Source organism: Pagrus pagrus (genome assembly GCF_965226575.1).
Source record: "Pagrus pagrus genome assembly, chromosome: 19".
NCBI lineage: Eukaryota > Metazoa > Chordata > Actinopteri > Spariformes > Sparidae > Pagrus > Pagrus pagrus.
In genome coordinates, this window is record NC_140203.1 from 19265084 (window position 1) to 19287884 (window position 22801).

Genomic DNA, 22801 nt, shown 5'->3' on the forward strand with positions numbered 1-22801 from the left:
CGATGGTGTGTAATGTCTTCTCCTTTTGCAGCCTCCTCTCCAGGGTCGACCCAAATAACTGTTTTCATGTTCTGTGGATACATTAGTATTAATGTGGCGATCACAATCATCTTCAACTGTTTTCAGCGTCATTGGGACCAGCGACTTTAATTAGTTCGATGTGATGTCTGGCTGGATGCCTCAGAATGATGAAAAGTGTAGTTGATTCATAATTTGGTCGACGTAAGATGAAAACATTATTTCCCTTTAAAAACTCCATCCTTTACTTGCTTTAGAAATACATGTACGTCTTCAGAAGGATTCAGAAGTAAGTCCCTCTTGGTAACTAGATAGTATGAAGTCATGAAAAAACGCCCCTGTTCTCTTGTGTTTATATTCACCCCTTACGTCTTATGGGATATATTTATTACATTTCATGGGTCACCGCAAAGAATGCAAATTTGTCATTTCATAGACTTCACTGATGCTTACAGGTTTAAGGAAACATAATGCAAAACATGTCTTTGAGACTCTCAGAAAGTAAAGACTTCAGTCTGTATATGACTTGGTGGAATGGGATGTTGTAAAGCACTTGTTTAAAAATGTAGGATAATGTTAGAAGGTAGCTTAATAGAACAATTCATGACAAACAACTGGACTTCTTTAAACCTACTGTTCTGACTGTGGATGAAGAAAAACTTGACAGTATGATTTGAAAATGCTTTAGTTGACCTCCATGTTTTACGCCTATGTTTGGGTTCAGCAATGTTAAATAAATAAATAAAAAATAAGTTGGTTGACAAAGTCTGTGTGTCAATATTTCAAAATGTGCTACTGTGATTTAAAATCATTCCAGGTTTGGTACAAATACAGGAAGAAATTACTGCAGATTTCCGCTGCTGGAGATCATTTTCCAAAGTACAGCAAATGAAGTTATGTAATATTTGGCAGTATAGCAGAAGACAAAAAACTACTCAAGTACTGTACTTAAGTCCAATTTTGAGGCATTTGTCGTTTACTTGAGAATCTGTACTTTTTATTTTTTTTGTATTGTACTTTTTACTCCACTACATTTAATTGATAACTTTAGTTTGTAGTGACTCTGCAGATTGCAGGCTGCATCACAGCCAGAAGAGCACATTTTTAATTGATATAATTTATCTACAGTCTAATAAAAAAGAAAAGGAAAAAAAGCTGATTCAGATCATCAGAAAAAAGCTGCTTATCAGATTCAATAATTGGCTGAGTTAATATTGGTCGACCCATAGTATACAGTATATGCATATATGTATAAGATGACTTTTGACTTTTACTTGTACTTTTAATACGTCTATAGAACATTTATTGCCAGAAAATTACTTAAGCACATTTAATTTCAGGTATTTTTCCTCAAGTACTATTTATATGGGGAACTGTCACTACCAAAGTAATACTTTAACTATGATTTCCCCTATACTTCTTACAACACTGTATTTAGTAATTTAACAAAAAATATCTGATCGAGAGTTGTTGTTTTTTTTTGTAAGAATACAATCACCAGAATACTGGATGAGTTTTTGCTTTCGTGACAGTTACAGAGCTACAAATCTTTGTTTCCATCTGCCTCTCTGCGTTAGAGGCTTCTTTACAGGTGGCACAGAAACAATAACATGAATGGCTTGAGGCATGTTGTTTTGTCGGCATTGTATTTCATTGCATTTTAAATGACTGTGATAAATTATTGAATAAATAAAAAAAGTGCAAGACTGTGAAGTAAAAGAAAGGGACAAAGGGGGTTGATTTTACATGATAAATATTTATCTTATATCTTTGTTATTCTGTCCTATGGTAGGCCATAGGTGACTTTGTCAAAGCGATTGCGTAACCTTGAAAATGGAAATGGAGTTCCACAAGAGCATTAAAATGTTCCATTTGTGTTATTTGAGTAAAATAACAATGCAATAATCCATTTTTTTCATTTTCACACTTCTTCTCTTCTTTTCTATGGCCATGTAAAATGAAAATAGATACGCTGTCTGACAAGTTACCTGCTGTAGAGTGGAAAACATTCAAATAAAATAAGTAAAACACTACTCTCCAATGTAATGCATTTGCATGTACATGTCCTCACTCTCTTTTGTGGACAATATAGAAATAAAAAAGCAATTTTCTCACAATTTGTAAATAAGAATCATAATGGAATTCGACATAAATGCTATTGTGATATTACATTTATTTTATTTTTTCCCAGTTTACATTATTATTTTAACACTGTGCCCTTTGGACTTCCACTCTGTCCAATGGTTGAAGGCAGGTTGTGCCTGACAGTCTGAGTTCAGGGCGAATCTTCTTTAAAACTCACTCTGTGTTACACGGAAACACGTCCGCCGCGTACTTCCGCCGGGTTGCACGCACGCTGAAGTTCCTAGCTGTCTCCAGCCATCTAATCTCATTGTACCGGTGTCCCAAATGAAGGTGAGCGTGGTGTGGCGTCGTTCTCTGTTTACCTGAGACACCTGTGCCCGTGTTGTTAGCGCACACATTCGCGTCCGCCCTCCGGCCGAGAGAGGACGAAAACCCGGCTGCTACAAGGTCAGTGACAAGAGCGAGGTTAGCTAGCCGCGGCTAACAGCTTTAACTTACGAACCTCCTCTTTACGTTAGCTAGTTAATATTACCTGTCACGTCGCCGCCTTTTTTTTTTGCTTTAAATGGAGTTTGTGGTTTCTGTCAAGTTACAGTTAGCAGCGTTAGCATCTCGTGTAGCAGGTGCAGCCCGGAGAAAAAGCTGCTCCTCTGACTTTTAGTGTGAAACAAGTGTGTCTGACTTATTCCACCTGCATGCTGTCACCTGTGTGTGTCCGTCCAGGATGAAGGGGCTCCCGGTGCTGTCCCTGCTCCTGTGGGTGTGCGCGGTGTACTTTGTGGGCATCTACCTGTTCGTGGGCGGCTTCCTGCTGGTGAGGCTGGAGGTGAACAGGACCAGCACTTGCGGGGACGTGCTGCAGCCCGGAGGGGAGCCGGGGGACTTCTGCCGCGCCCAGCCGCGGTTCCGCAGGGCCGTCCTCCTCATCATCGACGCCCTCAAGATCGACTTCGCCCGCTTCGACCCCAACAACACGGCGCCCAGACCGTACGAGAACAAGCTGCCCGTGCTGGAGGAGACGGTGTCGGTCAGGCCTTCACACAGCCGGCTGTACCCTTTCCGTGCAGACCCGCCTACGACCACCATGCAGAGGATCAAGGGCTTCACCACGGGCTCCCTGCCCACCTTTGTGGACGTGGGTAATAACTTTGCTTCCAGTGCCATCCTGGAGGACAACCTCATCCACCAGTTTGGGCAAGTGGGTAAGTAACACAGTAGTGTATACTGCATTACAAAGGTGAAAGAGCAGCAGGTATGTGTGCAGTGGGAGGGCACTTTGTCACAGTTTCTCCATTTTAATGGCACTGCATCACTTTAACTGCACTGGGAAGGCACCACATACCCCCTTTTCCACCAAAGTGAACCAAGTGCTGGTTCTGGGCTGGTGCTATTGCTGGTTCGGAGTTGGTTCAACCTGCAAATGTTTCTTAGCATTGCTAGGCACAAGTTTAGTGGAATACGTCGACTCTTACAAGTGTTGCTCCTGGCTTTGCATGCCTACATCGGCATCCAAACGTGACTGGTCCTCCACCACTGTTGCTTCAAATTGGCGTAAATAGTGAAAATATTTAGTGTGTTCTCCTGTGCATGAGCCAGAACACGCTATACTAGCTCTGGATTTTAAAAATGGCTGTCACAAGTGGTTTTAGTTGGTCATTGGTCGTAATGACCCCTCCCCCAGCCCCTGTTGTAAGCGGTTCTTTGTTCCAGACTAGCAAAGTGTTGATGCTAGCTGGCACTGGCTCTGAACCAGCACCTGAACTGCCTTGGTCGAAAAGGAGTACTAGAGGGAATTTGTATTAGGGGTTGATCAAAATGTTGTTTCAGTACCGACTATTAGTGATCCAGGAGACCGATTACTAACTATCAGAACTACATTTGACAGGAAAAATAAAAATCTTAGTCTCAAAGTCGAGAACCAGTCATGGAATGTAACCAACTAAAGTTTACTCAAGTACAATTTTGAGGTACTTAATACTTTCACTCTTACCAGTCCTTAATTTGTAAGTCAAAAGGGGAATGAAAAAGTCAGGGAACACATCAAATATCCACAGTACCTGGAGCACTCAACACCTGGGGGCAGTTAACAAAATTAAACATGTTGTTTCAAACAGCATCATTTATTTACATTTATTAATCAGAGCATTAACATTAAACGCTCACATTGTGGACACTGAGACCTCAGACTGGTGACCACTAACAGAGAAAGGATGCTGCATCAGAGCTAAAGTACGGCTTTTTTAATGTATTTATTCTCTCGACAATCGGACACAAAAAACACAGATACTGATAATCAGGAAAATGCTGAATATCAGCCTCGATTACTGTACCATGCTTGCATGGACATTGGGTCACCATAGATGGTACTTTGCCATGTTACATCTAACAATGGGGCATGTAAGAGGGCTTTTTTTATATACAACAATCATACTTGCCAACCTTGAGACCTCAAACATAGGGAGGATTTCGAGGGACCTCCCACAGAAAAATATGCGTTTCAGAGACTGTTACCTGTGCTGTGGTGACTTTAAAGAATGAAAACAGAAAATGGTGAGTGATCCGCAGCACGTAACAATCTTGATGTCAAATACTTACTTTTAGTTTTAATTCTCAAGGAAGAAAGCAGAATAATTTGGCCCTCTGGCGTGAAGTTTGCATGAATATCATCGACCTTCAGCGTTGTGCGACCCCTGTGATCAAAAATTGTCATGAATCTGGAGAAATTTGGGAGAACTGGGACCCTGGGAGTGATTCAGGAGAAGGCAATGAAAAAAGGGAGTCTCCCTGGTTGTCAAGTATACATGACAATCAGTCACACCCCAAAGTCTTTCAAGCCGACTTTATAATTTATATAAATATATTTTTATGATTTTATAATAATAATAATCTTCAGTGAAAACGTTTCAGCCTCGTCTGATTTACTTCATTGTAATTGTGTGTTTCCCCTCACAGGCAAACGGGTGGTGTTCATGGGCGATGACACTTGGGAGAGTCTTTTTCCGAAGAGGTTCCACCGCTCTCTGCCCTTCCCTTCTTTCAATGTCAAGGATCTGCACACTGTGGACAACGGCATCCTCCAGCACCTCTACACAACTAGTATGTCTTTACTTCATATGTTTTCTGTATTCTGTACTCCTGTTGTATTCTACTTAACATCTCTCCGCCCGTCACCTGCTGTTGGTTTTGACAGTGGTGGGGGACGACTGGGATGTCCTGGTCGCTCATTTCCTCGGAGTGGATCACTGTGGTCACAGGTTTGGACCTGACCACCCGGCCATGGCCGACAAGCTCACCCAGATGGACGGAGTCATCAGGTCAGACAACAGTGCAGCTGCTACGAGCTTGTTTTACAGCACTCCCTACCTGCTGTCACCATTATGTGCTATCAAAGTGCACCTGTAGTACTGTAGATATATCACAACACTTAGTTACACTGTTTACTGTAAGATGTTGACACATGTAGATCATGAAAAAGCATGAATGGCACTTGAAGTTATTTTCTAAGGAGATAAACTGCTTATAATGACAGCACAAAGTCTCAGTTTAGCTAATATTTAAACATTAAAACTCATTCCACATCTGAGTAATAACAGATTTTAATTGCAGCAATCCTAATTAATCTCTTCTTAAACCCCTGTTCCTCCAGGTCTGTGATCGACCGTCTGCAGAACGACACCCTGCTGGTGGTGATGGGAGATCACGGGATGACGGACACCGGAGATCATGGTGGAGAAAGTCAGAAGGAGACCGACGCGGCCATCTTCCTCTACAGTCCTTCCCCTCTGTTTCCCGCCCCGCCGTCCCAGGTTAGCAGAGTAGCTGGATTTTTTACACCACGTTTTAACATGAGATGATCAATGAATGGTCATTGTGGTCAAGTCACTTTGGACAAAAGCTGCTTTGGACAAAAGCCAAACTAATAAATGTAAGTCTAGCCTACAGTATATGAGCCAGATTATCAGCTCCTTATCAGCTTTTTAAACTTGTAAATCAGTTAGCATTTTTGCGCTCACGTTGACCTCGTCTCAAAGTCAATGGGTTTTTTAAATGTTTTTTGGTTAGATGCCTGAAATAAGGTCAGTGGTTCACTACAAGGAGAGGCTGGTTTTATGCACGTCACATAGATGCAGCGCTAACAGGAAAACGTGAAAGAAAGCAAAAAAATACAGAAATACAAAGTATTACATGAATACATAGTAGCTGGTCAGCCTGTCAGTGTGAACGGTGTGGGTTTTTCCATGTCACACACAGCTGATGAAAATCTAAGCTTGATCGAAGCATTGTATAAACTTCTGTGGCATGGAGTAAATGTGCAGGCGTTCCCTTCTTTTCATGTTTTACTGTACGACATAAAAGCTTCAAAAATCTAAATAAGGGTTTATTTTATACATGGTTGTCTTTAAAAAGGCGGTTGCTAACAAGTGGCCTTCATTGTCTGGGACAATAAATGTCATCACACCATACACGGAGACTCATCTACTAACTTTACTTGCAAACTATTTTAACACAAACTATCCAACCTGTAGATTTATCATTTTATAGTAAAATGTGTATAGTGTATTTTTAGTGGGAAGCTTAATTGTGGTGACGTTGTAGTCGTGACCGCAGTGTAGTTCGTTTACAGCCTAACATTAGCTTTTTACTTCTGGCAATCGCATTTATACTTAAAAAAACACTGAGGTGGCAAGATTTTGCTGAGCAAAATGTATATGTTTCATAAACTTGTGTTTGCCACAGAGCTTGTTTTCTGCAATAATACAAAATCCTGTTGACTTTTTGTTGAGGGAACCTTCCCTCAACTTTAGACCACCAATAACCACAGTTTTGAAAATCGTAGAAGTTCTATGTATAAACAGTAATGCTGAAAAGTATGATAGAATAGTAATAAGCCACGTAAGCCCAATTGGACTGATTTTTACTGATTGTCACATAACATCAGATTTCCTGTTCTGTCTCTGCTAAATGGCAGCAATCAGTTAACTAGATGTAAATGAAATGCAGAGAGAGATAAATACTGTTCAGATCGCTGAATGTTTACAGAACAGACTCATTATTGACTGTCAGAGAGAAGCTTTTGACTGCAGGACCTTTTTAAAACAACATCAAATGTCAAACGTCACATTCAGTCTACATATGAGCTTCTAAGGAACCAGAGGAAAATGTATTTGTGTGTTTATGTTTCTTCTTATTTTATCATAGCAAATACCAGCATACATCGTGTTTATCTCACCAAATCAGCGGAGCATTTCCCGTGTCGAGAATATTAAACATCAAACCATCCCACACACGATCATCTCTGTTCACGGTCGACTGTGCAGTTTCCCCCGAATCCGCTAAATTGGTGCTGGCAGGTGGTCTCCGCCTTTTCAGGGATTAAGTGGATCTCGCACTAGAAAAAGTGAACTTCAACAGCGATTTCCATAATTGCAGTGTAATTGGAACGTTACATAAAGCATTGTGGAAAATCACAGGTTAGATGAGCACACAGAAATATCGTGGAAAGGGGAGGTAATTAGACACTCTGTTATCTGAATCAACCAGTCTCACTAAGAAATGCCACAGTGATGGATTTAACCTAACTACGCTACACAATTGGGGATTTTTTTCAGTTTTTTGCAAAAAAATCCCCAGTTTGTTTATTTAGGGTAGTTCTGTCTATATTTGTGTTTCATTGTCCTGCGATGTGTGTCGACACACTGCAGCGAGACGCTTTCTATTGGTGCTGGGGGCAGCACATGATGTGGTTTCTGTGCTTAAGAGGAAGATTGGTTACACAGATTACCTTCTAGATGTCAGGACAGCCCTTTACATCACAGGTACTTGTAATTGGTGCAGTAATCTAACACAGCAGGCTTTTATAGATGAGAGGAACCCATCCAGGTACTTTGCCCTGGTGTCATGCCCCCGCCCCATCTTAGGTGAAAACAGCCCCTCTAATTTGACTTTGCCAATTTAATTGCAGAAACTAAGAATACCAATGGATTTTAAGCTATTAGGAGGCCAAAACTGATGACCAGACAGGTGATTGCCATCATTATATAGAAAAATGAAAGAAATAGTGGATGATGAGTGTCCTTCTGTCCCTTTCTCCATCAAAATGGACGAACCTGACACACAACTACCTTATTGACTGTCCAGGTTGTTTTTCTATAATCTTTTCTGTCATTAAGACATTTTATTTTGCTGTTTTTTTAATAATCTGTCCAATGTGACTTGATCTTAAAATAGTTACATCGATTTCTAATTACAATTACTTTCTCTACTTTGATACGCGACTGTTTACGAGCTGAGCCGAGGAGAAAACTTGTTGGGTTTGGCTCCACTTCCAACTTTACTTCATGCTGTTTATAAGGTTCATTATTAGAAGGTAGATGAGCCCATTTTATGTGAATTATTAGCATTAAATCCCCTCTGCTGCTGGCGGTCTGTCAAACGGAGAGGCTATTAAACCAAACTCCATTCTAAAAGCAAGCATTTTATGGTCAGGCCATACTTTTCTCACAGTAAAAACTGTAGTTACAACTTTGCAATGGCTCTTTTTTGATTAACTTTGATCTACAGGCACAATCGGCACACACGTCATTTACTGAGTAACATCATTAACCAAACTGTGATGAGGTGTTGGGGTGGACACAATTTGACTGGCTGCGTCTCACAGTTTACCATTTTCATCCCATCTGTGGAGAGTCCGAAGCCACAGATCTCTTCTCTTACCATCATTCGTTCTTTGGGAAAATAAAAAAAATCATATCCTTTGGGATTTTCTATTTTTTGATGCAAAAAAAGTGGCTTTTAGGCATCTTGCTACTAGCTGTTTTCTGTTCAACGCCGGTATTTTCACAGCGTTTCTTTTCACCCAAGAAAGCGTGGTCCTTCTGGTCACAGTATGGCTGCTTTCATCTATTCTCTCATTTTTGTAGAGTGAACCAGATGTGGTGCCGCAGACAGACCTGGTGCCCACCCTGGCTCTGCTGCTGGGAGTTCCCATCCCGTACAGCAATGTGGGGCAGATTCTCCTGCCGTTGTTCCCTTCTCATGGGCTGACAGAAGGTGCAGTTGGAGGTCTCAGCCAGCTGGAGGCACTGTGGATCAATGCAAAACAGGTACTGTGCTCAGTTCAGAGCTGTCGAGCACTGTTTATTTTTAATGTCTCCACACAGGAATCGCTCCAGACTTCACATATCCTGGAGCATGTTCAGTTATTTTGTGTATTTAATTCCATCTCACGTGACCGTTCTGTTTCTGAAGGTCAACCGTTTCCTCGAGACGTACTCCGGCATGGCTAAAGACATCCCACCACAGAGCCTCGCTCAGCTGAAGGGTGAATTCTCCCGCCTCTCCTCTGAGTACCTCACCGCAGTTAGACAGGGTCGGTCACCCTCCCCACAGCTGGCCGCCTCGCTGCAGGCCTACCTCACCTCTGTCAGAGACACCTGCCGAGCCACCTGGGCTCGATTCAGCCCGCTCAAGATGGCGGCAGGGTTAGCCATCCTTGCATTTGCCTGCTTAACATGTTTCATCCTGTCTGAGCTGTCCCTCGTGTTAATCAGGGAGAACGGTCCCGGACTGAAGGCCCCGGTTGTCGCGGCACTGACTGCGGGGGGTTGCGTGGCTGCTGGTCAGATGCTCACACAGGGCTACGTGGAGGTAGCATGGTGCCTGGCAGCTGCTGCCTTCAGCTCTGAACTTCTCTTTCTCTGGAGAGCCCATCGATCCAGAGCCATTACTGTGGCAAAGAACGGTTCCAAAGCTCCAAAGTGCAATACCTGGCTGACCCCACGCAGCCTCCTCATCCCCTCTCTGCTGGTGCCACTCCTTCGCTGTGCCTCCCTGCTCTCAGATAGCTACGTGATCGCAGAAGGCCGGGCGGTGACCTTTCTGGTGTTCTCTCTTGCTCTCTACATTCCCATCCATCTCAACTGGGATGGCCTGCTCCTACCCCCGAGCCATGACCCTCTGAAGGCTGCAGGGCTCGTGCCTTCCGCAGCCTTGTCCCCATCCACTGTGAGGAAAGAAAGCAGCACCCTCCTGGCCTGCCTAGGTCTTCTCATCGGCAGCCTCTACCTCTCCCTGTCCTTCCACGGCTGTCGGGAAGAACAGGGCTCCTGCCAGCCGTCCCCGTTCCTATCGCCTCTCTCCCGGCTGCAGGACAACCAGCTGAAGAACCTCCACTACGTCCTCTCCGTCTGCTCCCTGGGCTTGTGGACGTATCTGCTGAGACGCTGCCTCCGGCACTACGGTAACCTCAACTCCTCAGGTGGGACGGTGTTCACGGCCCGCTGGATCCTACCGCTGCTGTCCGTGTGCCTGGCGGTCCACTGGGCTGTTAGTGCCACTCCAGAGGACAGCTTTAGGAATCTGGCCGAGCTGATCAGCCTGGCCCAGCTGGCCCTCCCCAGGGCCGCCTTCCTTCTCCTGGGACTTGGGCTGTTCCTCATCTGGCTGGACCCCCTCACTGTGTTTGTGAAGACCAGGGCCGCAGCCACAGCCAGAAGCACATCCCTACCCCCTCCCCGCTATCGAGCGAGCACCGGCATCAGCCCCCAAGCTGAGCTGCACCACCTCATTCCTCAGATCTACCAGCGCATGCGTTGTTCCCTGAACGATGGGGAGCTGAGCGGGGGTGGAGAGGTGGGCAACAGGCCTGCTGTGGAGGCCTACGGACTGGGAACTGTCTACTCTGCCCCTTTGCTGCTGTTTTGCGGCCTGCTGGGAATCGGTCTGCTGCTGCTGCACCCAGAGGGCATGGCTCTGTCTTTCCTCCTGCTGCTGCTTGAAATGGGAGCTCTGTTGCACATCCACGCCTCCTCCACTACCCTCAGTGGCCTGAATGGAACATATACTGGTGAGCTTCTCGGTTTGTTTGTCCCTTATGACATGATCTATCTCCTTTTGTTAAAAAAAAAAAGATTTCACTCAGCTCACCCATCTCTAATTCTTTCCCTCAGGTGGGTTTAATGTTCCCTGGACTCCAGTGGTGCTGTGGTCCCTGGCTGCCACCCAGTTCTTCCATGCCACAGGTCACCTTCCCACCTTCCCCTCCATCCAGTGGGGCGCTGCTTTCGTGGGATTCCCTGATGGACACACGGGCACCATACTGCCCGCCTCACTGGTTACTCTCAACACTTTTGCCTCACACATCTTGTTTGCAGGTAGATAATAATACAGTGAATTAACAGATTTGAAATAAATCATGATCCCTTAAAGGAAAATAAAAGGATTCAGCACAGATCAAAACTTATAATAAAGTGCTCTGTTACTAGACAGAGCTTTTTTGTCCAATTAACACCCAACTTTATTCCAATGAACTGCAGTGTGTCCCACTTTAACTACCATGTGGTAAACTATTTTATCGAGTGAAATGGTCTAAGTAAATGTAAGTTCCCCCTGATAAGCATTTACAGAGTGTATACTGGTATCCCAGACTCTTATTGTGAAAGGTGAAAACTTTTGCAGACTTTTGCTCTGCATTTTAAAGTTGGCTGCCGTGTCTCTGACAACAGAGATTGTTATTTTGCATTCATAGCACTCGACTACAATGTTTTGCTTTCCCTAAAGAAAACCGGTGCAGCAGATCTTAACACACCTGTCATCAACTGGAGTCTCTGCTGAGCTCCATGTCTGTGTGGACCCCCAGTGAAATGCACACAGACAGACAGCAGAGGAAAAGAGAAAGCTGTTGGAAAAGCAATAAATGATAGCAAAACGCAGTATTTTGGGTTATTAACATAAAATACTTAGTTTGTCTCTTTCAGCTCAGGCTGGCAGCCCTGCTGGTGGCATGTGTGTTAATGACCATCACAGAATCTGACATTTCTGACACTGACCATCTGGTCACGCCTAAAACCATCCGATTCCATTCCCTGTCAGTCGACTGGTTCAACTCTAATTAAGTCATATGCATTTAACATATTGAAACATTAAATATCATTCTGAATTTCATAAAATACAACCATCATAAGAATATACATTTTTAAGATGAGGTTGCTTTTATTAAACGTTGCACAAGACATCAAGGCTTTCCTATGTGGTGTAAGGGTTCAGTCTTGGGTGTCATAATAAGTGTCCCATCAGAATCTATTAAAGGGGGAACAGTTTTGAATTTGTTATTATCTTACATTATGTCAGTCTGATGGTTGGTCCCCAGAAATTAAAAACGTCAGCTTCACAAAGTCTCAGTGAATCCCATGATGCATCTGTGTGAGTTCAGCTCGGTTGGATAAGCACAGATCTGTCAGGCCAGAGCCCCTCAGTTTAGTGCCAAGCTATTTGCAGTTATTGATCCATTTTTTTCTAAACTGTAAAACAAAAAGTAGATGCTATGCAGGGGGAAAATGAAAGCTGAGAGCCAATCGAATTAATCTGGAAAGAAATGAAATCAACCAAGGAAGCTAATAGCTGATTTGTATTTGTGTCATTGCCTTCAGTGAGCTGTCCGTTGCTGCTGTTCTGGCCTCTGGTGTGCGAGGTACGAGGCAGCAGGGGAGGGAGAGCGTACGGGGAAGAAGGAGAGGACGCTGTGATGGAGATGAGACTGAGAGAAAACCCCCAGCAGTTCAGCTCTGCTCTCCTACAACTCTCAACACGCTACCTCTTTATTCTGGGAGCGCAGGTACAGCTATGAAATCCTTACGGTAGATTCACAGGTTGGAGTCGCTACATTATCATCTGTTAGAAATTAATTGTTTGCTTTGTTAGCATCAGCTCAGGAATCTATGACCTGGGATTAAGTCTCGCTTTGGTGTGATGTGGAATTTCTTCTTTCCATCTCTTCACAGGTCTTTGCTTCGGTCTGCGCTGCTGCTATCCTCAGGAGACACCTAATGGTGTGGAAGGTTTTCGCACCCAAGTAAGTGCCTGAATGGATTTTCCAGCTCACACAAACTCACTAACAGTAAAGGCTTTTTCGGATATCCAACTGTCGACCACTTACTCTACCCGGACCGTTCAACGAGAGCACATTAGTGCAGGTCTGCTTTTCTGTAGACTACAGGTGTAAGAGATACATGTTTACCTCTGCTCATCTTAAAGCAGGGATTCCTAGCTTTATTTTTATTGATGTTGTTGTGCCCATCTTTCCCTGTTCAGTGAATATTAGTGATTCGCTAATATAGCTAATATAGCTGCCTGGAGTCGGTTTTTACTTGCCCGTATACAATCTATAGGGGCCTCTATCTATGGATAACTAATATGCCATTAAATGCACCAAAAATAAATGTGGACATTAATTGAATTATAAAATGTGCTAGAATAGTTTAAAGATGTGTATCTCCCACCCGTCATTATATAACCCTTTCCTTTCTCTTTCCAGGTTAATGTTTGAGGCCTCAGGGTTCCTGGTGAGCAGCGTGTCCCTGCTGATCGGGGTCACGCTGGTGCTGAGAGTAGACATAGCCGTGGGCCGCTGGTTTAAGAGACTCGTCCCCGATGCATCCAGGTAGCGACGGCACTACCACAGAAGCCCACCAGAGCTCACTGTGCCACAGAGAAAATGGACATGGTGGTCACTGTAAAGGTTTTATAAGGACCTCTCACACAGGCCCGCCTCCTTTACAGTCAGAGGGGACTTTAGGACGTCAAATCTGAGCGTCCGGACTCACATCGAAGAAGTGTTTGTGTTTGTTTTTTTACAGTGATGAGATGAGGTTGAAGGAGGGGTGCGTGGTGCGAGAGAGAACAGCAGTGTCTGAATGTTTCTCCTTAAGTCCTGTTTTCTGACTTGCAGTATGGATGAGGCCTTCTAAGCTCTCCCAAGCCAGACAGTCTTGCACGTGGTTTATAGTGTAGCAGTCAAAAAGCTTCACTAAACTCACACAGCAGACAGTTTACACTAGCTACATGCCTGTTACAGCTGGCTGGCAACTTCAGCATTCAAATTAAATCTGGCCTTTAAGGGTTTTGGCTGACTTTTGTATGTTCAACAAAAATGGCTAATTTAACTGTTTAATGTGACGGAGAAAACGAAAAAAGAAATGACAGTGGAAATGTACACTACAGCCATTTAGCTGATCCTTTCCTTTACAATCAGTCTGTGACTCCTCAGCTACAGGACGACCACTTTGAAGCCAATCTGCCACCTGATGTCTGGAGCTACTTTTGATCTCTCTTCTCTGTTTGGTGAAATCCATCCAAGTGCATTACAGCATGTCTGTCATCTAAGTGTCTGCTGGAGGAACTTTTCCATTTTTTTTGTATGTTTTGTATTTTCAAGATGTAGAAATAACCAGTGCCTCTGGTTACTGCCAATTCATATTAGCATTATTCTGCACAGTTTCTGGTTCTTAATCTTTCGTGGTCTTTTTTAATTTAAGGGTTCTGATTCCTAACTCTTTTTTAATCACTGATTTTTTAATCTCAAATGAAACTTTTGTCTTAATTAGGCCTCATACAACTTTTTGTTTTCCAGAATTGGTGCCTAGCTTTAAGTAATGCCTTTTTCTTTTTCTGGTCTATGATGTCATTAAGTTGACAGGGTCGTTTAGTCCAGGACCTCCAGAAACGGTTAATTTATTTACGCAGGACGTCTGAGCCAGTGTCAGCTGTAAGATCTGTTACTGTTCTGCAGCTGTAGTCAGCAGCTGAAGCTCATTAGCTAATGCACGATAACGAAGGGATGTCGAGCTCAGGTCGAATTAGCTACAATGCAATAGTGCTGCATTTCTCAGGCTGTTGTTTGGGAGTGACTGGTCGTTTAGAGAGGCTGCTGACATCAGCCCGAGTGATGGTTTGGCTCGGTTGTATGACGATGGGACACTTCCTTCCTTTTCTGTTTTAAAATGTTTAATATATAAATAACTGATTAATTAAGATGATTTTACATTCTGTGACAAAATGTAATAAAAGTTTTTTACATGACCTCTCGGCCTCATAATAATTGAGCTTTAAGGATGAAATATAGCCAGATTGGTGTCATTTTATCTCTGTTGGGAGTTATGGTGCTTTTATGTTTCAACTTTAGGATTATTTATTGTTGCGGGGCAAACTATTTATACAGTGCATAAAAGTAGTATTTAATGTTTCGTTTATTGATCCCAGGACTTGATGGAGGAGATGGCTGCTGCCATAAGTTTTTACGACCCTTCAGTCAAGGTGCTTCATTCATTATTTATCTAGGCTTTCCACATTTCCAGTTCCCATAACCCTGGAAGTCGTCAAACATCTCACTTGTACAAACACGCAAAGGAGATTCTAATCGAGAGAAATAAAAGTTTTTGAGAAATTCAAACTCAGTATTTTAATATTTTCAATATTAATGAGGTAATGATAGAAACGTGTTTCCATAACTGAATAAACAAGCTGTTCTCAGAGGAAAATAAGGTCCCCAGAACACTGTTTGAAGCTAGAAAGGTGGCAGGGTCCGCCAAATAAAAACAAAGCAAAACAGTACGAAACTGTGTTGTCCTTTTGAGGTCAGTTTGTTTATTCAGTTTGTTCAACCATGAAAAGGAATAGTTTGTTGAGGCATAAAAGTCAGTAAATGAAGCTATGAAACGTCATAATGCACCTTTAAATTCTACTTCCTATATTACACATTAAGGCATAAAGAAACTGCAAGGAGAAGCTTCACCTCAGGTGCCTCTGAATCAGTTCTGAATGACTGACTGATGTTTCAGCTGCTCATTTTCATTATCTACTTGTGATTCATTGCGGTAAACTGTTTTGATCACACACAAAATGTGCCACAACTGTGAGTGAGCTGCAAATTAAAAAACCTGTTTTTCCCAGAAAATGTATTAAAGACTACTGTCCCGCTTCAGATACAGCGTGAAACTCATATTGCATTCTGCTCACATGTGCAATTGAAGAGATGTTAATGACTTAATGAGGTTATGCTTTTACGTCCCCAAAAGTACATTTCGTCTGTTGCATGCAGCTGCAATCAACTTCCAAACAATGCGTAGCTGGCAAGGCAGCACAGTGGTACGCCAGAGACGGTGTTATCCACAGACACAATAAGAGAAAATGTAACCAACAAAACTAAAGATGTAAAATATCATACATTCCCTCCTATGAGAAGAAAATACATAGGTGTTAACCGAGTCATTGGTATCAATCAACATATTTATGCTTTAAAGGGAACTTCTAGTATTTTTAAACCTGGCCCCCATATTAGCATGTTTGGGTGTGTAAATGATTCATACCTACCAAAAGTAAACGATCGATCCAGCAGATCAACTCAGCTGACGGCCACAACATGGCTGCAATGTAATCCTTTGGGGCAACTGCGACTGTCAAAGCGATGTCCACTAAAAGTGCTCGGTTTGCTCCTGACTGGACCAAAACGTTTGGTGAGTATGGCTCATTTACACACCCAAGCATGTAAATACAGAGGTTTGAAAACAAACAAACAAACTGGAATTCTTCATATTATGCACACACAACACAAACCAAACCATTGAAGAAGTAGTTTTCTGAATTCGTCTAGTGAAAATATACATTTTGAAAGCATTTCATATATGCATTTGTCAGTGGACCGTCACGAAAAGAGCACTCATAACAATATGTTAATTCCAATGCAGGACAGATTTGATGTTCTGTGCAATTAGGTGGAACAAATGTGTGCAAACTTTGCTATCAGCCTTGGCAATCGGCCAAAGGGAACAGGCAAATATTTGCATATCGGATCCTCAATAATCACAATTTGTGCATCCCTAGTCACAACAAAAGCTCTCTGTTGGAGGTTTACAGTTGTTGCTCAATGCAGTAATGGAACTGTCTATTGTAACAAAAATAATATATATGAAGAAACTGCTGGATCAGTTATGGCCTTGCTCAGCACAAACACCACACTATATTTCCACAAGATGCTATTAATTGTTAAGTTAATATCAAAATGGTTGCATTTGTTGTATTGAGTACCAAAAGCAGCCCGTGTCCCTTCCAGTCCGGTGTGTTTAAATGTTTGATTAGTGTGAATAATGCCATTATCCATAATGATCAATATGTCAATACGTGGTTCTAGCTAAATAAAAGAACTTCACAGTCCAGGAAAACATCACTAGCTGTTTCTGTTTGAAGCTTTGGATCTCGTCTTGTTTTGGATGTGAAACACCATTATGACTGTGAAGCTGTAGAGCAGATTGCCAAGCTTTCATTCAAGGCATCAGTACTCCTCTAATTGCTCATCATTATCAGATGAGCGGCCCTTTGGACAACAATTCCTCCCCGTTTCAGCTTGCATCAACTATTAAAGTCAGACCAATTTGTGTTATGGGGATGGAAAATCATCCAGCCGGCCTCTGATGTCTGTGCTTTGAGTTCAGTGAGAAGGGCTCGATCTTTCCACAGGGGAGCCGACATAAAACTGTTTTGATGATATCCATCATCACTTTGTGCGGCTCCTCGGATGAGGATGAATAGAAGTTTCTCAGAGTGAATTTATGGCCGTAACATTTTGAGCCATTAGCCCACTGAAGGCTCAGTAACTGGATCTGTGAGGGGAAACTTTCAAACTCCTTTGAAAATTGCCAATCAGGTTAGTTGTGACCCTCCGGCTCCCCCTCAACACACACAAAATGAGATTCACCAAGGAGTGTCCTCTGAGCCTGGTTTCTGGCCGAACGTCTAACAGGAACCAAGTCAAATGTTATTTGTTAAAGATAGAAAGTGAAGTAGGCCTAAAAGCTAAACAGACGATTCTCTTTAATGTTTGGTTCTCTTGTTTAGCCTTAAAATAACTGCCGTCACGTATGCTATCCCAATTTCACTTGTCCTAAAGCTAGTCTGGCTGTACCCATATCATGTGGTATTAGTGGGGAAAAGGGTTAAAAAACTCCCATCTGTCTATTTATTTCTTTACTAACTTGCGGTATTATTATTATTATTGAATCAAACAAGAATTAATTCAGAAGAGCACAACTGGATTAGCTTTCTTCTGATGGCACACAGTAACGTGGCATATGCTTCCCGAACAAACCACTTTCTGCTTTTCCAAGAAGAGAAGACCACATGATTGACGTTAATGTTCTGGTGTTAATTTGTTTTGATGGTGGGAGAAACATTATTGGCAGTAACTTCATGCAGCTCTGATCTGGCCATGGGAGTGTCAACAGCAAGCAGTGAGGCTGATATCCATGAGATTCAATTTCAAAACAGTAATGCTGGAATACATGTATTCATCGTTTTCTCTTAAATTAAAAAAAACAAATCAATGTCTTTTTAAAGTAGATTAATGGTAGCAGTGTTCTAGGTTGAGGTCTCTGTAAAGGCCTGTTTGATTTGTTGTTTGATATTATGAAACATGTCTAAAGTCAACAGGGCGTTTGAATTGTGTGATTGTATTGTGTGAATAAGTGATTTATCCTATTTGAACATCATGTGTGATAAAGGTGGATGGATGGGGTGATTAAGTGGTAACTAATAAAACAACACTAATAAAATTGAAAGTCTAGTGTTGCACTGAAATGCCAAACTATGCTCATTTTAGGATGTATGTAATCACAGAGATATAGGTCATCTCTTAATCTGCAGGATTTAAGTAGCATACTGTATGTAATTACTCATCACAAGGGTGTAATTGTCTCTGAACTTGTTCTTTTCTTGCTTTTAAAGTAAAGTCTGTCCTCAGTAGAAATCTCCATCACCCGGCAATTCAAGTTCATACTGAACATAATCAGTAATCTGTCACTTAATTTCTCTTTCAAGCCGTGTTTACCTGCGTGACTCAGACCTTTTTTTTCGGTTTCCATTAAAGACTTCACCCGACAGAGATAAGAGCAGCCGCTGAAAGTCATTTTCAGAGAGCGAGTCCTGTGTGGAAGAGAATACAGCAGGTAAATCATATACAGTACATCACTCTAAAAGCCTTGCTGTGGGGGATGTTTATCAGTGATTAGGTATGCAGACTTACTTCCAATGTTGTGTTTGCTGCTCCCATCTTGTCTTTGAAAATGTGAAACTAAAAGGAAACAGTGCTGTGAATGCTGTTTGCAGTTCTCTGACATCGGCTCCTTCCTGGGAATATTTTCACATCATTTTGTTTTCTTAACACTCTTTAAAGAGACAGTTCAGTCTAAGTCTGTTTTGAGATAAAGCACGTAGTGTTAAGAGGAAAATTACTATACAATACATTCATACCGAATGTGGTTGGACTGTTTATTATACACATTACATGAAATATATCGTACACTTTGTTTTACTCTCTGCGAGTCCATTTTCAAAGTTCACCATGTCAGCAGACCTGCCAGAGGGCTCAACACACTCAGAAAAGAAACATGTTCAAAGTAAAAGGCTGAGTGCTTCTAAAAGGGTTGGAGCTTGAAATGTTAGAGGCTGTACAAGACATATAAGATACACTCATTTTTTTTTGTGACTTTTGTTTGGACATTTTCATTCTTACCCCGCAGGCGTACCCTGACCTCAGCTGTATCTGCTACCCACCTGGCCCCAGGCCTTACCGCAACCTTAGCTCCAACTTAAACATAATTCTTACCTCAACAACAAAACCAAGCTTGAATTTTACACTTAACTTAAAGGTAATATGCAAAAATTGGCCAGCTGTTGAATTCATACTCCCAACAGATAAGGACAGCATATCGCCTGAGTTACTGCCACCTACTGCTTCTGTATTCTGTTTATCCATCTATGACTGTTGCTACTGTTAGCTTGTTAGCTCTGTTAGAGGTTTTCTGACCTGGGGCTAGCTACTAGCAGAGATCTCTGCAATCTCTGAAGTCTTTGACGTAACACTACAACTGTCATTTCTTCACATTCTTCTCATAATTTTAGTACATTTTTGAATGTTTTAAACTAAAATGTTTACGTACTGCACCTTTAAAACAAACCTTATGAAACCAAGTCTTAGCCCTCAAACAGTCCTCTGAAGAAGTGAAGAATAGCTAATATATCCTTAAGGTAAACAGTACAGAGGAATGAGTGCATGCACACACACACACACACACACACACACACACACACACACACTAAAACTTTAATTTTCACATTTAAACATTACTCTGATGTTGGCACAAACTCAGACATTTGTGATTTATAATGCTTTTTTTAATTATACGTTTTGTAATTAAGTACGACCAAAGTGCCTACTCTTGCCACTTGGCAGCCATCTTGGAACGCCCCCAGGCAATGATTTCAGGCTAACAAGACCAGGCCCCTCTCAAGATGAATAGGGAGAGAGCCATAACTTCACTTCTATAGCAGTCACCTAGACACAAAACATGCATGTATAGAATCGCTGGTCAAATCTAATTTAAAAAAAAAATAAAAATGCTTAAAATGTTTGGTGACCTTGTCCGAAAAAGAAGGTTTAAGTGCCTTTTCCCACAGGTGATGTTCGGATGTATGCAGCACCCACAGAGGCTTGAAACAAACTTGACATTTTCCAACTGAGGGTTAATGGTCTCGACTTACACAGAATTGGTACCTGCTGTTGGGAAGGACTGAAAGTGAAAGTTTTTTGTACACAGACACAACTGAAAGACGCACTCAGAGGAGCTATAAGACACCTGGTATTCGCCTTCTGTTGGCTTCGGTCCTGTGGCAACTTTCTGTAGGTGTGATCTGCCTCGCTGAGCTGTATCAAAGCCAAGGAGAGTTTTCGTTCCAAATTGCTGTATGTGTATACCCACTGAGGCTGACAATTTTCTGCCTGAATGCTCCTAGTTAGCAGTGTTACCCTTCTCTGAGACACAGTTAATTACACACTGGAAAATGTGACAACTGTGCAATCAAAGTTCTGAAGGCAGTTTTGGTGTTTTGAAGAAGATTTCATAAAGTTCAACCTTGGTGCTGAAAACAACCTTGTGGGAGCAAATGTGTTATTTTTTTCGGACTGTGCCTCACTTTGGAAAGACATTATCCAAAGTCAAGGTCAGTGAGGATTATTTTAATATCACCCACTGCAATGGCTCCATGTGCTTTTCGATGCCTTTTATGTGCGTTTCTGTTTACCTCAGAACTAAATGGGAAGGATAGACCTATCCAAAGTCCTGCCCCCCCATGAACATGGGCTAACCTAAGATGTGTCTCTATACAATGTGAAAGACAGTTGCTGTGTTGTAGCGTCTTTAAGCCTGTTGTTTTGGTTTTCCAGCCAACAAGTGAGCTGTTTTGTTACACTCTCCCCGCTCTCATTACACACCATATTAATCCATAACAGGCAGTTGCTTTCAATGAAAAAGCTGAATGCAGCAAACAGCTGACAGACAAAGTTAGCAGCTAGCTGGTGGAAACAGCACAGCATTTAGCAGCTAATGAGCCGTTTTTCCTTCTCAGAAGTCGGCGGAGGCCAAGAGGGGAGTTGGGATGCTAATGCAGTGGCAATCTGATGTTACAGATGGCAAACACAGATGGTAATACCCATGCTCTTCTGACCCATATGGCACCGACACAGACAAGGCCACTGACTGCTGCTTCAAAATGAACAATAAGATGTTCTTCTGGGAAACTGGTGAAAACCTCTGACATTCAAACACCCAGGGGATGCTGCAAGAAAGCTCCCACTGCGAGAGTTAAATTCAGCATCCTGTGAATGTGATGTGACATATTCTCACCTCTGTGGTCAATTCTCTGGTCTCTCTCACGTCTAGTCTATTTTTATATCTCTGCCAGGGTTATGTTCATTGTAATCATGCATTGTGCTCGACAGTGCCTGGCTATAAATTGATTTTCCCAGGAGGTTGATATCATTTTGAACAGGAAGAGAACTAAAACGGACACACAATAGACGAAAGGTTTGAGAAAGCGGCGAGTGGTTGTGTTTCACTGGAGCAGAAATTGCTCGTAGGTGTCTGAAGTGTGAAAGAGAAGTATTGGCTGTGATAAGATAGTGATCTCATCCAACATTTTGGAGTAAATATGAAAGGATTTCATTGCTTCTTTTGAGAGCTGGTAAAGGTTCCTGCGCTTGTGGGAAACCTCAGCTTGTTGTATGTCTCTGCCCTACTTTTTAAAGGTCACAGAGCCAAAGAGATCCCACAAAGAGCTCCTCAATAGCTGCTAAATTAATCGCTGAGATGGTTTTACTTCACCATTCAGACCCTGAAGTGGAAGACAGAAGAGATAGATCAGATGCTGGCATTACAGTGACCCAGTGATTTTATATTGATCCTCTTGAGGAGAAGAAAGTCAAAGGTCAGGTTGCTGAAGCTCGAGTCTGGCTGCCTACTATAACAGCATGATGCATTGACAGGGTTTGTTGTATCAGGTCAAATTCGATCGAGTCATAAGTCATAAACAACACATCCTCCCCATACCTATACAATGGTCAATAGGTTTATCGCCAATGACTCCTATGAAATGACGCTGTTCCCAGTATGTGTTTGCAGTTTGGTTGGATTAACGCAACAAAACTATTAAGTTTTGGCTCTCATACTACTTGGTCAGGTTTAGGCTCTAAAACTAGTGATTTTTTCTTACTCTAAGTGTACTGAGATATTTTTTTACTATTAAGTTTAAGAAAAGATGTGCTCTGGGTTTAAATATGAACCTTACTTATGTAACTCAACTTAGATACATAACTTATGCACATTATGTACTTGACATAAGTTAACTTTCTAAGTAAAAATAACACACTGTTGACTTTTGTCCAACTTTAAGGAAGTCTCCTGGGTGGCAGTCAGTACACAACACACAGTAAATCTGACTTTACAGTTTCTTTAGTAATGAGAATAAATTCACCAGCTATTCCATTAACTTTGTGCAACATTGGTGGGCTACTATTATTCATAACAAGACTTTGTTT

At 42.1% G+C, this 22801-nt stretch overlaps 1 protein-coding gene across 1 annotated transcript; it reads left to right on the plus strand.

Annotated features, from left to right (window-relative positions):
- The first annotated feature begins 2278 nt into the window (after positions 1–2278).
- pigo (phosphatidylinositol glycan anchor biosynthesis, class O) lies at positions 2279–14958 on the plus strand. The gene is made up of 11 exons (XM_084383266.1): positions 2279–2550; positions 2827–3305; positions 5056–5199; positions 5294–5417; positions 5750–5909; positions 9024–9206; positions 9352–10948; positions 11052–11255; positions 12531–12715; positions 12882–12952; positions 13415–14958. Exons 2-11 carry the CDS (start codon positions 2828–2830, stop codon positions 13542–13544), a joined length of 3276 nt encoding a protein of 1091 aa, XP_084239392.1. The 5' UTR covers positions 2279–2550; position 2827; the 3' UTR covers positions 13545–14958.
- The last annotated feature ends 7843 nt before the right edge of the window (positions 14959–22801 follow it).